This window comes from Limanda limanda, chromosome 1 (genome assembly GCF_963576545.1).
Source record: "Limanda limanda chromosome 1, fLimLim1.1, whole genome shotgun sequence".
Lineage (NCBI taxonomy): Eukaryota > Metazoa > Chordata > Actinopteri > Pleuronectiformes > Pleuronectidae > Limanda > Limanda limanda.
In genome coordinates, this window is record NC_083636.1 from 9624035 (window position 1) to 9638686 (window position 14652).

Below are 14652 nucleotides of genomic sequence, written 5' to 3' on the forward strand. Positions count from 1 at the left end.
TTTATGCAGTCCTCAGTGCTCACATTTAGTAGATCATCTTGCATGTTTGTTGCGGGTGAAATATTAGTTTGCACACGTTTTAACCCGCATAAACCTTTAGTGGATCAGGCCAATTGTGTTTTTGGTCTAATTTGAATGTCAGGGCTTGCGGACACTTGGATGACACCATAGGAGCAGCATTGAGGCATGTTTGCAGGGCAGAAGTGCAATAGATAACTAAAAGGATTTTTAACACCTGAGCCAGGATGATTTACACTGGATTTTTTTGGATCTCTCAGAGAAAACATTTTTTTAATCTCTTACTGTGAGTAAGGGCAATTGACATCTAAGGTTACCGTCCATGTTTAAGAGAAAACCCTCAGTTGTTCCTATCAGTTTTTAACATGATGTACAAGGCAGGGTGAAAATGAAATTACATTTATAGAATTTTACATAAATCTTCTGGATTATTGTGAAGTTGTGGTGAGGACATTGTCAAAGAACAAATGATGAAAGCCATCACAAATAAACTTTGTAATGGTATGACATCAGTTTATATATCATAGTCTGTGATGGTTGAAGTTTATTATTAATTCATTTTTTCGTGATTGAGGAAACACTTGGAAGTAATTCTGCTATCAAATTTTATAAAATTTGCTAATTTTGAACATTTACTTTAAGGAACGTTAAAACCACACTGTAACCAAAAAGAAAGGTTTTCAGCAAAGTTACTCTTCGGCACATTTTGTTTGGCAGAATCAACAATGCTTCACTTCTTTCTTACTTCGAGATAACATCCTCAACAGCAAAAGTACATTATAATTATAGATGCAGCATGACAAAAGTCAGATGAAATTGCTTGAATTATCATTTATTAAGAATCATTTAATAGAAAGTCCACCAACTGGCAGGAAGAAGATAAACATGTGTGAGAATCGTCAGACATAATCCATTCAACCAAATGTTCAACATGTACATTTGTTTTTGCCATTTATTTTTTTGACTTTTCCTTTACTGACTGTTTCTTGATCATTTACAGGATCCGTTTTTTTAACGGGCAGTTATCTTTTAATTATTTTAAATGTTTATCCAAGATATTGTGCATTTATGCTGGATCGTTTAAGAAAGAAGAACAATTTATTTATAAATTAATCAGTTCTTGCAGCCATATTTTTCACTGATTCACAAATAAACTGCATAATAAAGAAAAGATGAGTGCACTTACAGCAGAGATTTAACAGTGTAGAAAAAAAAATCAATTCTAATCATTTATTAACTGTGTGCACTGAAGGATTTGATAGAAAATGAAGAACTTTTAATGAATGACAGCTAAGCCGGACTGATGAATTTGCGTGAGCACTTCATGATCAAATCAGAGGTGGTCACAACCCAAAGATTGCACTGGTCGAAGGACACGTGTCTGACGGCCATGCACATTGGGACGTGAACCCAGCGTTTGCCTTCTCTGCGACCGTTGGTGATGCCAGCTCTGTTTAGAGAAAAGTCGTTTATGAATCGACATGAACAGAGAGCTGTAATTACAGGCAACGCTAACACCGTTTATAAGCTTTACACTGATTTTAATAGGAGCCATAAATCCTGGAAAGACTATGTTCAATAACACCAATGTTAATGTATCAACTTCAGACTTCGAATTTTCTTTTCTCCAGATTCGGACTTTGCTGCTATAATTATTGTTGTTTATGGTATAAATACTTGAATTTGGTGTAAAATACATACCCGGTTGTAATATATAAGACTGTGAGGACCACTGATTTACCTTTTGTAGATCTTGCCAGTTGTAGTCACGCCAAAAACTTCTCCGTCTGATGACACTTCAATCATTTTCATTCTTGGCCCTGGCACGGCTGTCCAGCCACTGGTGCGGCAGCTGGTTGGTGATATATTCTGTCAGAAGAAGCACACATACATGGAGATGTTGTCATGATCAATGAGTAAATGGGTAGATGCCAAATTGAGATTTCACTGACGCTTCAGGAGCTAACCTTTGTGACCCAGATCCTGTAACGTTTGTCGACTCCCCAGCATCCCATCCTTGGGCCACAGCTGTAGTACTTCATCTGTCTTGAGAGGTAAGTCAAGCTCAGGGTGCGTCGTCCACAGAAGCCCAAAGCTGTCTTCTCTTTCAGACAGTAGGCGTTATGTTTGCCAGTTCCTACTCCAACAATCTGACCATCACCGCCAGCATCCACCTGGTGCATAGACAGACCTGAAGACGGGTCCAAGAAGAAGAAGAAGATCAATGCAAACATTGGAAATCAGTTGTGTTTTTATTTTATTGTCCAACAATAATTATTGTACTGAACCACCACTGCAATGCATTATACAGTAAGAACATCAATGTCACACACACTGTATTTACTAATGTGAAATGAATAATGATTCTAGTTACCTTTGGCAAGTTTGAAGTCTCCAGCTACATATTTGTACACCTTGTTGGCATGGCAACTTCCCCACAATCCCCCAGCTCCCACTGTGACATGCTTCATGCCCAGTCTGCCCAGTCTGTAGAAGGAAAGTCCACTAAGGAAGTACGTCCGTTTGTACTTGTCTGCTACAACCACTTGTCCCATTCCAGCATCAATCTGCATGGCGCCATACAGCCGAGGACCCTCCCTGCAGTTCCATCCTGTGTGTGGAAACATTGTATTTATTTTAAGACAAAAAATCTCACAAACACTGTTTCAACGACTGTGACATAAAATCATCTGATAGTGACTTACGGACTGGACCAGGACGAGGACGAGGACGAGGACGAAGAGGAGGTCCACGACCAGACTTACGCGTCATACCATGACTGACAGCCAGGCTACACAGCAGCAGCAACAAAGCTACGACAGCTCTCATCTTGTCTCAGAGCTTGTGAGACTCTGCAGAACTGAACTTCTGTATAATATCTCAGCGGAGCTGCTGTCCTACATCCCATCTGGTCTCTGTGGCTTATATACTCTTAACCAAGGCTTAATTACACTAAAATCTTGTTCAGCAGGAAAAATCATTGGCAAGTGTTCCCTTAACATAATCATCCAGATACCAACATTCATGGGTGTTGACATTATGAAAGCCTCTATGTTATGGCGGACGGTGTTTTTTATCATGCTAATTAAAATAATGAGGTGTCAGTCTTGTTTGCTTTCTTATAATGTGTCAAACGCAATTAATGCAATCAACTTTCAACCATAATTCAGTTTGGTTAGTTCAAAGCCAATAACATAACTGCTTTCATGTCTAGGATATTATTTTTTACATCAAATGTACGATGAATTGTCACCGAAGAAAACCTTTTTCTAATGTCATCCACGGAATATAAGCCAGCAGCTGATTAGCCTTGCTTACTATAAGACTGGAAGGAGGGAAGGCGGCATCAGCTAGTCTGAATCTGTTCATTCACCTGCACCTGTAAAACAAATTGTACCACATAAGTAACACATTATGTATGCGTGCTCTTGCAAGATATGTAGTTTGTTTGTGTGTGTGAACGTGTTCGTGTCGCACACACATTCTCCTCCTGCAGTTGTCGCCGATGTCGTCTCGTGAGAACTCGTAAGTATCGACAGAAGTCACGATAACTGCAGTTACTGCAGCAGTTACTAGGAGGAGGATCAGAGCGGAGTCGGACACTTAGGCCAAAAACAGTGTAAATGATGCAATTTCGGGTCAAATTTGAATGGTCGGGCTTGTTGACACTTGGGTGACACCATCTGTTTTTTTACGTTTGAAGGAGTGGTGGCCATTTACTTCAGTCGTTTTGGATTTGGCAGCAACGCTGTTTTACCCCTGAAACTCAAAATGTGTTTTGTTGACTTAAACACTTCAACCACCAACTCTGTCGGCATAGGGGTTAGTAGATAATTAGGGAATTTACATTTTTGGGTGAACTATCTCTATAAGACAATATATAAAAATAATGAGGATGAAGTGAAGGTCACAAGAATTGATGAAGTATGAAAGTGTCCTGACTGTGTGTGACCACTGTTTTTCAGCCGGGAGGGTGGGCGGATGTGCCTGGGGGCGGTCACACTGTGATCTTCTCTTTTGGAGAAGTAGTTATTCTGCTTTGTCTATTTGTGGAACATAATGTCCAGAGGGTGAGGTCACATATTCTATCTCCATCATGACCCAATAACATTCACTGTATGGAAACCCAAAAGATTAAACAATGCAAGACACAAAGTCAATAACACGAATGTAGATCATCTGTACGTAACCACTGAAGGATCAGTATAAACAACATTAGAAGTTATTTGAATCAGAGTTTAATAAACTATTATAACATAAATAAACATTACTAACATTCAGAAATGCATGCAGTTACATGGTATGAGAAATAAAACATTAGTATGTTTAAATGGCAAATGTGTAGATGCCCGTTAGAATACAGACCTCTGAAATCTCAAATTAGCTTTCTTTTAATCTGTACAGTATGGGAAATTTTATTAAATTAGCTGAAATAAATTAGAAAACAATATTAAACACATCACAGACATTTTAAACATTATTCTCACATTGCTTCGGACATTCAATAAAATGAGCTGGATCTCATGTCAGAGTGGGATGTTGGTTTTTTGGCCTTTATCTGTATTTCATGTCCAGATGGGGAAAACTGTCTCGCTCTGAAGGGGCAACAGAGGAAAGGAGTAGCTTGGGCAGTTCCAGTTCCGTCAAATTATTACACAGTGCCAGTCATATATCTGTTTGTAAGGTTAACGATACTTTGTTCTGATGAACAGCCACTCTTGTTTTTGGTTCCCTGTCCAGAATAGAGGTTTTGGGGTCCAGGGATTGGGCAGAGATCAACCTGCAAATCATTGGATCTAGTTTTCCACGTCTTGGCTCAGTGGGGCCTGGAGTCAGACCAGGGATGTCTGCTGCACAGTCGATTTTAAAATGCTGATTTGACATCGACAGTCTGAACAAGAGGGACAACATGGACCTTATAGGAAGTGACGCCTCCAGGAAAGGATTGAAACTCCTCAATACAATACAATAAATGTTATCATACTCATCAAACCAGTGTCCTTTAACATTCAGAGGCATCTATGGTCAAGAAATATGTTTTGAAGACCCAAGTATTAGTCAGCCAAATGTTTGCCTTCTTAGAAATAGTGACAAAGAACTCAGTGGTCCGTGGTCAAGGTCCTGACCCTGATGCTGCATTCTACATTTTCATGGACACCGTTGGTGTGACATTGGAACAACTTGTTCTTTTTTTTGACTTGCATGAAAGGATATTTCATACTTGGTGCACTACTTTAAAACAACTGCAAGCTGAGTCCCATTAAGTCCTCAAGAATTTGAAACATCTTGCTCAGCAAGTACTTCCCAAAAATGAAACAAAGCTTATCTAAACACGGGCAATGACAGAGCAGAAACAAAGAGGACAGAAAGAAACAAGTGTCTGGTTTTCAGATGTCAGCCATTACACACTTGTAGGAAGGCTGATGTTATTTACAACACACAGACCCTTGGGGGTAGGCAGATGCAGCAACCTCAAATTAGTCTTTAGTCACTTCAGTGCAGTTAACATGCATACAATCTTCAAATTTGCGGATGACACCACAGTATTCGAACGCCAATACTGGCGAGAAAAAAAAAGACCAGAACCTGCACCCCTCTTCATCAATGGGGACAGAGTGGAGTGGTTCTCCAACTTCAAGTTCCTAGGAACCCAGATTTCCGAGGACTTCTCCTGGTCAGCAAACACATGGGCAGTGGTGAGGAAGGCCCAGCAGCAGCTACACCTCCTGAGACTGCTGGCATACTGCATCACAGTGGTATTCCAAAACAGGAGAGCTCCGCAGAAAGTAATTAAAACAAGGAGAAAAAAATCATCTGCTGTTCGCTGCCCTCCCCGGAAGACATTTCCATCCAGTGCCTCAGCAGAGCCAGGAAATCCCCAGAGACTGATCTCACCCTGCACACCAACTGTTGACTCTCCTGCCCTCAGGTAGGAGGTAAAGGAGCATTAAATCACAGACAAACAGACAGAAAAATAGTTTTTAATCCATGGGCCATCGGATTATTGAACCAAAACCTTGAAAGTTAATTTGCTCTCTAAACAAATTAATCTTTAGTGCAATACTAGGTAGTGTGAAGTAGATAACAAGAACGCGGGTTCGTCAGATATGCGTTCCCCTTAAATTCAATCCCATAGTGATTGAATCTCAATCTGCAAATAATGTGGAAGAGGCTGGCGGACTTCCTTTCAGTACCAATGCCAGCATCACTTTTAGTTTTAAAAAGCCAACATTTTAGATTTTTAAGTGACCCGAGAAGTTTCACGTTTTCCGCATCTATTTATGATCCTTAACTAATACGTTTTCACTTATGAACATAAGATATCAAGATACTGATACTAGGTGTAAACGGGTTCACACTGATGCCTGCTCTGTTTAATAGGCTACACTGAAACATGAAATGCTTGATCACATATAAATAGACTACAAAACATGAATCATGCATTTATCCCAGCTGTTGACTTTCATTAAAAAGACAAAGATTTCTGCTACCAGTCTAGTTCTGAACAGAGAACATTGCATGGTGTTTTATTTGAGGGAGCTCAGCCCATCTCAGGTATTCAGCTCCTCTTAAGTTTGGTAATTATTTGAGCACTTGTTGCAAGAACTGGGTGGATGCATCAGGGAAAGTACTGTCAAATGCAAGAGGTGAAAGACAATACATCCACACCAATGCTTGTTGTTGCACTACTGGCTTGTTGCACCTTCTCTTTACCCTGACTTCCTTTTGAAACTCCATATTAGTACAATAGTAACGCTACTAAATCCCCTCACACCCAAATATCTTCATTGAATTAAAGTAAATTATGATTGTCACTAAGACCTGACAAAAGTGACAAGTCAAAACATTTGTAAAGCTTATTTTAAAAACCACTGCATTCATCTTTGATCATCTTCACTGCCTTCGGAGACACATTGCCATGTCATTAGGGGAATGTGTGTGCGCCACACAAAAAACAGGGATCCTCGGAGGGATCTCGTCATGGAGTGCACTGGAGGAATGATTTCAGCACAAACTTGTGTCACTCAGCAGAGTGCGTACCTGTGCCAAGGCTCAAGAGTCCCCTTAAATTCAATCAACACGCATGAAATCGCACACACTCTTAGATATCAATTGTCTAAATAAGCCTTTTTTCCCCCAAACCAGATCTGAGCAAAAATGTCATTACACCCCGTCTCGCAATGCTAAACAATATAAAAAGAGATCCAGGATATCAAGTCTTAATCAAAATTCACTCCATAAGTGAACAGGTTCTTACTTTTCCGACACTCCACCCTTCCACCAAAATTCAATGACATAATTTTTACATAATCCTGCTGACAGACAAAGAGCACTGAAAACATAACCTCCTTAGTGGAAGAAGTTAGATATGCCTGTATCATATTCTTAAAATACTTTTGCAATTTAGAAGCAAGGTTGTATTTACATCGAAGGAAAAAAAATCAATTTTGCCATGATAATTTGCTCAAATTCACTAAGGACCTGTGGCAAGGGTTATCTTACAGGTCTTGACCTTTCGATAGTAGATATCAAGACCGTTGGTTGATGGTCATAATGGTTATTCGATTGAACCCATTCATCTCACAAGTATATATGGGTTCGCAGGTATACCATCATAGCTAAAATATACAAGCTAAGATTTTATTGAGACCAATCCATGATTGTTCCCATTTACCACAATGGTTCCATTTTTTAAATGGTAATTATATAGCACTTCACTTTTCTAGTCTTGATGACCACTCAAAACACTTCAGAGTAAAGTTTTTGCAATTTTCTCATTCACACACACACACACACACACACACACACACAGTGAATCTACAGTATGTGCAGCACTTTTGCTTTGGGATTCAGTACCTTGCTAAAGGACACTTCAGCATGGGGAAGGGGGAACTCTGGGATTGAGCCAATGACCTTTTGTTAACATGGACAAGAGCATATGACCGCTCCACAAGACCCTCCACTGGTTTAACACAGGTAGTTCAGTTTATCAGTGTTGAGCAGTGTTTTGTGGAAACAACTATAAAACATTGTCCATGGCTCTCAACAGAGCTGCACTAAATAACCCAGATGACCTCAGATACTGAGCCTGCTTAGGAAGCTGGAAAAGTTTGGGGTGAGGCTGATGAAAGATGATCTCAAGTTCCTTTATTGTGGATCTACACTGCATCTATTGTGGCTTGGTCCATACAAGTGAATGGCAGTCAGGACATTTCAGGCTCTTTTTATCATCTGCCTCTTGGTGTGCCGCTTTGAAAAAATAAAACTGCTTTAAATTAACTGTGTTTACTTTGCTACAAGCAATGGCTAGGAGGTATATATACTATTCCAGTATAAATGGACCAAGAGAGAGATGAAGATAATTTCTTGTGTAGCACTGTCCATTGCCTGGTTTAGATTCTTAATGTTTATCATACGTTGCAGACTATTATTAGCAGTTCATTTAAAATGACACACCCACACTGGCAAGTGTGTTTCATCTGGGAAGAGTTTACACTGTCATTATAAAATAATCCTCATTTAAATTAAACACTAGCTCAATCAACAATTTTCCACCCATTAATTGCCAGAAATGGAACAACAGGTACCAGCTGACTACAGTATAATTACAGCCCATAATTGATGGACTAATGACTCTGGAGTTAGGGTGTTAACTTATGTGGGAACTTTATGCCAGTGTATCAATACATGGTAGAACTGGGGAAAAATTTCTACCCAACCCCACCAACCCACCCACTCCCACAAACTTAAACAACCACTCACCCCCACCCAAGTAAGAGTATGCTGACTGTCACACCATAACCACGCAACACATATTGACTAACTCCATTTCGCTAATGCCGGGCTTTAGTGTCATCTCTATAGGGCCATTTTAAGATCCGATATAACGGCTTTAAAGATTCCCACTGATAGTTGTCATGTTATAATCAACTAATTTGCATATCATCACATACAATGATGTACTGTAGTTCATTTTTAACAGCTGGTCATTCTTTTATCTAAGGGTATGTATGCAACCTTCTAAACAATAACTTAAGCTTAAGAAATTCTATCACCAACAGAAGGACACTCTTTTATAATGAACACCCAAACCTGATGTCACTCCATTAACAGTAAATATGGTTTTGAGCATTAAGCATTACCATAGTTAGCATTACACCCCCCCCCCCCCCCCCCCTCAGGCTGCAAGCTTAGCTTTTTACAGCTCTGTGAGACCTTCTTGCATTTCAGGGAATATGGATATAGCACAGGATAAAACAGTGTTTTGTTTTATCACAGGGTAACTGCAGGGTAAGCAAACTGTAATCTGAATTAAACTTCTCCCGTGTTATCTTTTGTCAGAGCATATGTTCATATAAGTGGTTGATTTAGTTCATGTTTGGTGAATGAACATAGATTTAACAACAACAAAGTGATGTCAATCTTACCATCTTCCTTATGCTAGACCACAGAAGCTCTGACCGTCTTTAATTTGTTATCGACAAAGATCAGGAGCCACAAATTTTGAAAATAAATCTAGGTTCAAAAACCAGTTTAGTGAAAAATCTAAATCTAATCCTTAGGGAATGCACCTTGTGGACAGTTATGGTCATTTCAGTTTTCTACATTTGATCATTTCGTACTACAGTTTCATACTGAACATAAAATAAGTTTACGCCCCTCCAGTCTCCTTCTCACACTAACACACAAACATATTGCCAACACACACACATCTATTCAGTCGGACAGAAAAACAATATCATTTGGTTGGATCTCTCAGGACAGACATTACCACTAGGTCCAAGACGCCACTTGTCATCAGCCACTCTCACCCTAACCCAAATCATTGGATCCCTCCCCAGACAGCTCAACACCTAATAAACCCATAACTCCTGTGACCCAACTGACCCAGGTGATGCCCGTGACAGTGACTCTGAAGGTGGTAACAACCCCACATGCAGCAGTTGCTCCGCGCTAGCTTGGCAGGAGCGCCACCTTACTGTGTCCTGAGTTTTGTCTGTGACTCAGGGATGCCAACATGCTGTCCAAAAACCAACCACAGCTCTTAAAGGCAGTGTAGCAGGATCTTCGTGTCGGAAAAGGTTACAGGTGCAGAGCTGTGACATCACTATCATACGACTTAATTGTTCCCGATCACCTGATTAATTACCTGAATGATCGCTATGCAGGTTTGACTGGTTTTGTTGTGGCCATAAACATTCATGAGCACAGCTTGTTCAGGCATTTAGGGAGTGATCTGCACAAACTTCCAATTATATAAAAAAAAATGATGTGGGCAAAGACAAAAAGAAGATGTTTACTCTCCTTTCTTTCTCATTTTCCCTCCTCACCGCTCTTCCTCCTCTTCTGCATCCAAGTCCTACATGTGGTTTCATGCTGGAGTTTCTGCTCATCCCCCTTTACCACCGGCCATGTTCACCCTTACTAGTGCAGTGCCCATTCTAAACCTGCCTGATTGGAATTGGCTGTTTACTTGGCCTGTGCTAATGCTCTGGAGCTACTTCAAAATCATAAATGAATCCTAGTGAAGAATTATTTCTTCAGTCCCCTCTGGATGATGCGAGCATTCGAAATTCTGGTGATTCCCGTTTATGTCCGACCGGGGCAGATCCATTTCACGGTGACATTAGGCAGCAGTCACTGAGCTCAGCCTCCTGCAGGCCTCCCACTCCCCCCATTAGCCATGCATCACAGAGGTGAACCCCCTCAAACAGCTGGCTGGCCGGCCCGAGCCAAATTGCACCAGATTGCTTTCTCGTGCTGGTGCTGGAATTCAATCACATCACATTGTGGATGAAAACGTGAAGCATTATCATTTTCACTCAAACAGAGAAAGGCTGTTTGATAGAGGACACCTCTCCGATATAAACCTGTTCCAAACTATTTATCAGTGGTGATTCATATCATGTGTCATGTGTTAGTACACTGGATCTTTGTTTCCTCATGTTTTTTAACATTTGAAAGAGTGTGATGTGGTAATAGCAATTTTTTTTGCCTTTACCCTTCTACCGGGTTCATACAGCATACGATTCCACTTCGCTATAGATCGTCGTTTTACTCGTCCCTTTTACACACGGCAGGAATCACACACTGTAAAATGTGTGAACAGGAGCGTCTGGGATACAGGGAGAGTCAGAAGCCCAGAGCCATTTTGTTACACGTACTTCTCTGATTGAATGTCTGCATTTGCGATCTAACATCATTGAGACTCAATTCAGACTCGAGGTTTAGTGACTTCACTAAAACAGTGGACTTGAACTGCACCTTTCAGATAATTGGTTTCTTCCATTTGGATTAGATACAACGAATCTCCTGTCATTCTTGTCCTCTCTCCTTGAACCTAAATGGCACAAGACATGGCTCCGTCCTGTTTTATTGGTGAACAGCCTCACGTTTTATGAACTTCTCGGCTTGTATGTATTAGGCGTAAAAGCATAAATCCTAAAAGTTATTAGAAAGTGTGCTGTAGAGATTCAGTGTATACATAGACTGAGTGCGTAAACTTCCTTCCCGCTCTCTCTCTCTCTCTCTCTCTCTCTCCATGAAGCTCGGAGGTCAATCATAGGTCTCTGACAGCCCCGGCTTAAGACTGATGGTTCGAGGTGGCAGACGCCTGAAGAATTGTCGAGCCCCGGACGATGCTGGTGTCCTGGGAGGGGACAGAGGCTGATGGAAGGGGCCTACGTGACTTTAGGCTCAGCTAAGATCCTCGGGGGACATAACAAATACCTGCATACAGGCTGTTTGTCCCTGTCCCGCGAGTCTCCAGGCGCCTTCTGCTGTCAGAGGCCATCTATCACAGCAGCAAAGGTCTAACTGTGCCAAGTATGTAACTGTGCCCATGCACCGCTTCTTTGTCAGCCACCTCTGTAACTCACACACCTACACATTTACAATTCGTCTTACCTTTATCTTTCCATTTATTCTAAACACACTGAAGAAAGAATATTTATTAACCACAAAACATACCCAATAAAAAATAGTTTGGTTACACACAAATGAATCATGTCTTTTCAAATTAAAGTTAGCAATTGTGTGAACTAGGGCAGTGGCCATTCTAAACCTGTTTGTTTGGCCTGTGTTAATCGTCCTGAGCCATTTGAGGATTACTCCTTCATTCAATAGTGACTCCTCCTCAAACAGTTCTGCAATATACAGTCACTTTTTATGTTTTATGTGCTGGTCATTGTGCACACAGCTATTTATGAACTCTCTATGGTGCAGAGTGAAGTTAGCAAACGTTGTGCTCATCCTACCTGGTTTAGAAGATGATGATTTTAGAGTCAATGTTTTTACAATATGAAACTAAATTTGCTTTATCACTGGAGCAGCTGTGGCTCGGGAGGTAGAGCGGTTAAGGGAGTTTAGCAGGTCATCTTCTAACCAGAAGGACGGCAGTTTGGTCTCCCCCACCACACATGCTGCATTCATTGGCCAAGATACTGAACCCTAAGTTGCCCCTGACAGACTGATCTGTTATAGAGAAAGTGCTACACATAGATGAATGTATGAATGTGTGTCTAGGATTTCTGACAGCAGTCTTACAACAATGTCATGTTTGTTCTGCTGCTGTCACTTAGATAGTCTAACCTGGCACAACTACAAGAGGTTGATTGTATCCAGGCCGGTGATAAACAGAGGGTTTAAAAGGGTTGAGCGAACAAATGCCTATCATTTTTTTATTCTCACTCTATTCATGAAGATCACAGAAAACGGGACAACAGTGCACAGAGTTATGTTTTCCCTCAATTATATACACAAAAATTGACAAAAGCAGAATAAAGATTTTGTCAGAGAAAAGGCGAGGGGATGTCAGACACTGCTTATTGTCTTTATTAATACCAACATCATGAGGTAATCTTCTTGTACACACCTCCTTCCACCAGCTCATTCTCTCTTTTCATCCAACCACAACCTGATGCCAATCGCCTGTAAGTCGTCAATCTTTAAAGTAAGTCTTCCTCCTGTCGTTTCAGCTGTCAGCTCAGTACCCCGATCAGTGAGTGGCCCACCTCCATCCCTGCACCACCTCACCACCGTGTGCTCTGTCATCTCCCTTTAACCATCCAATCAGAAACCTTCATCAGTTGCCTACCTTTGTGCTCCATCCCTCATCCCCACCATCAGCGTCTAGTCTCCAGAGGACCCCATTCGTAGGAGCTGCTTCCATGGTCTTCTACTTCCCGCTGGGGTCTAAGCACCATCCACTGATTCATTTGTTTCTCCATAAGTTTCTCCGAATTGAAGTACAATTATGCATTATCATTTTGATAAAGCACGTCACCGCAACCTGTGAAATCTATGCTAAATCACATGTTGAGGAATGCCACACTTTTTTCATCAGATCAAATTCTCCACAGCATCTTTTGGGGCCTTAGCTGTGAATGTGTAAATAATCCGAACCCTTGCCACAGAGCTCCTGTTTATCTGTCGAGCTGAGAGATATGACATGAAGGGAAGTCCCTGACAGTGTCCCTGAATTTGAGAAGTGCACATTTTAAATAAAAAACTAAATCGTTTAGGCCACACGTCCTCGAAGTAAACTTTCTCTTCAAATAAAGAATCAGGCTCTTTGTGAAAGGGTGTGTCTCTGCACAAGAAACTCCTCACAGTTCCTCATAGCATCTGAACCACTTGTCATTAGACTGAAACAACAAGGAAACAGTGACTTCTCAGTAAAGGTGCGAATTTAATTCTTAGCTTACACGTCTTGGCTCACGGAAAGTCAGGAGGCGAGGCTGGGAAACTTTTTACTGTGTAACAAACAGAAGGTTCACTGTAGAGAGGTGGAATGACAATTATTATACAGAGTTTCATATAGGAAGGAGGCTCTTAAAGACAAACATTCTGGAATGATTATCTATTTGTTTTTTCTTATGTATTATAAAAGCAATAAGCTGTCCATACCTCTCTTCCCTTCAGATTGATACAGATTGTGATACAGTTTGATTTTCTTTACGTGTTTCCCAACGCTTCCTGATTTAACTGGACATTCATGTAGAGAACTATTCAATAACAGCCTTATAATTTGGAGTTTCTATACGTGATCAAAACCACTGATACAAACTTTAAAGTCCAACATAATGACGTATCTATAGCAGGCAAATCAACTTTTCATAATTATAATATTTGTCAGAAAGGCAAAGAATGGAGAGCATAAAAGTTTACATTCCGAGATGATAACTTGGCGACCCATTTAGGATAAAAGTTTAAAGGGTGCACTCTCCTACTGTGGGAAATGATACTGCCACCAAGTGGTTTGGGTGAAAACTTCTCTAGCAGAGAACGAGTCTAATCGGGAACAGAGGGAAACTGATTTCTTTAAGTAAAACGGTAAAGCTCTTGCAGAGGATGAAACAAAGATTCAATACAATGAACAGATTCTGTCGGGTTTACTGATAAATGTTGGATTTTTATTCTAGGATTAAAGATTTAAAAGCACAAACAACACTATTTTAACTATTAATATTTTAAAGTAAGGGATCCTTTTTCATAACAGATATTTTCACACACACACACACAGAGAGAGAGAGGGTAAAGATGGATGATCGATCATGATCATTTCTATTTCATTTAGTATCTATTGTACATGGAGCATTGCTAAGTTAAATTAAATACTGGTCATTCTTCTGC

General features: G+C 40.5%; 1 protein-coding gene across 1 annotated transcript; it reads right to left on the minus strand.

The window, feature by feature from the left end:
- Positions 1-1308: 1308 nt before the first annotated feature.
- Positions 1309-2847, minus strand: LOC133012929 (fish-egg lectin-like). Its single transcript, XM_061080357.1, has 5 exons — positions 2793-2847; positions 2393-2629; positions 1986-2209; positions 1760-1887; positions 1309-1468 (listed from the first exon to the last, which is right to left on the minus strand). Exons 1-5 carry the CDS (start codon positions 2845-2847, stop codon positions 1309-1311), a joined length of 804 nt encoding a protein of 267 aa, XP_060936340.1.
- Between the last annotated feature and the right edge of the window lie 11805 nt (positions 2848-14652).

Excerpts from the sequence above, each read along its gene's own strand:
- LOC133012929 (XM_061080357.1), bottom strand. The coding sequence starts at position 2,847 with ATGAGAGCTGTCGTAGCTTTGTTGCTGCTGCTGTGTAGCCTGGCTGTC. Across the intron at positions 2,630-2,792 it reads TAGCCTGGCTGTCAGTCATG|GATGGAACTGCAGGGAGGGT; the intron begins GTATGACGCGTA and ends TTCCACACACAG. Across the intron at positions 1,888-1,985 it reads ACAGGATCTGGGTCACAAAG|AATATATCACCAACCAGCTG; the intron begins GTTAGCTCCTGA and ends TTCTTCTGACAG.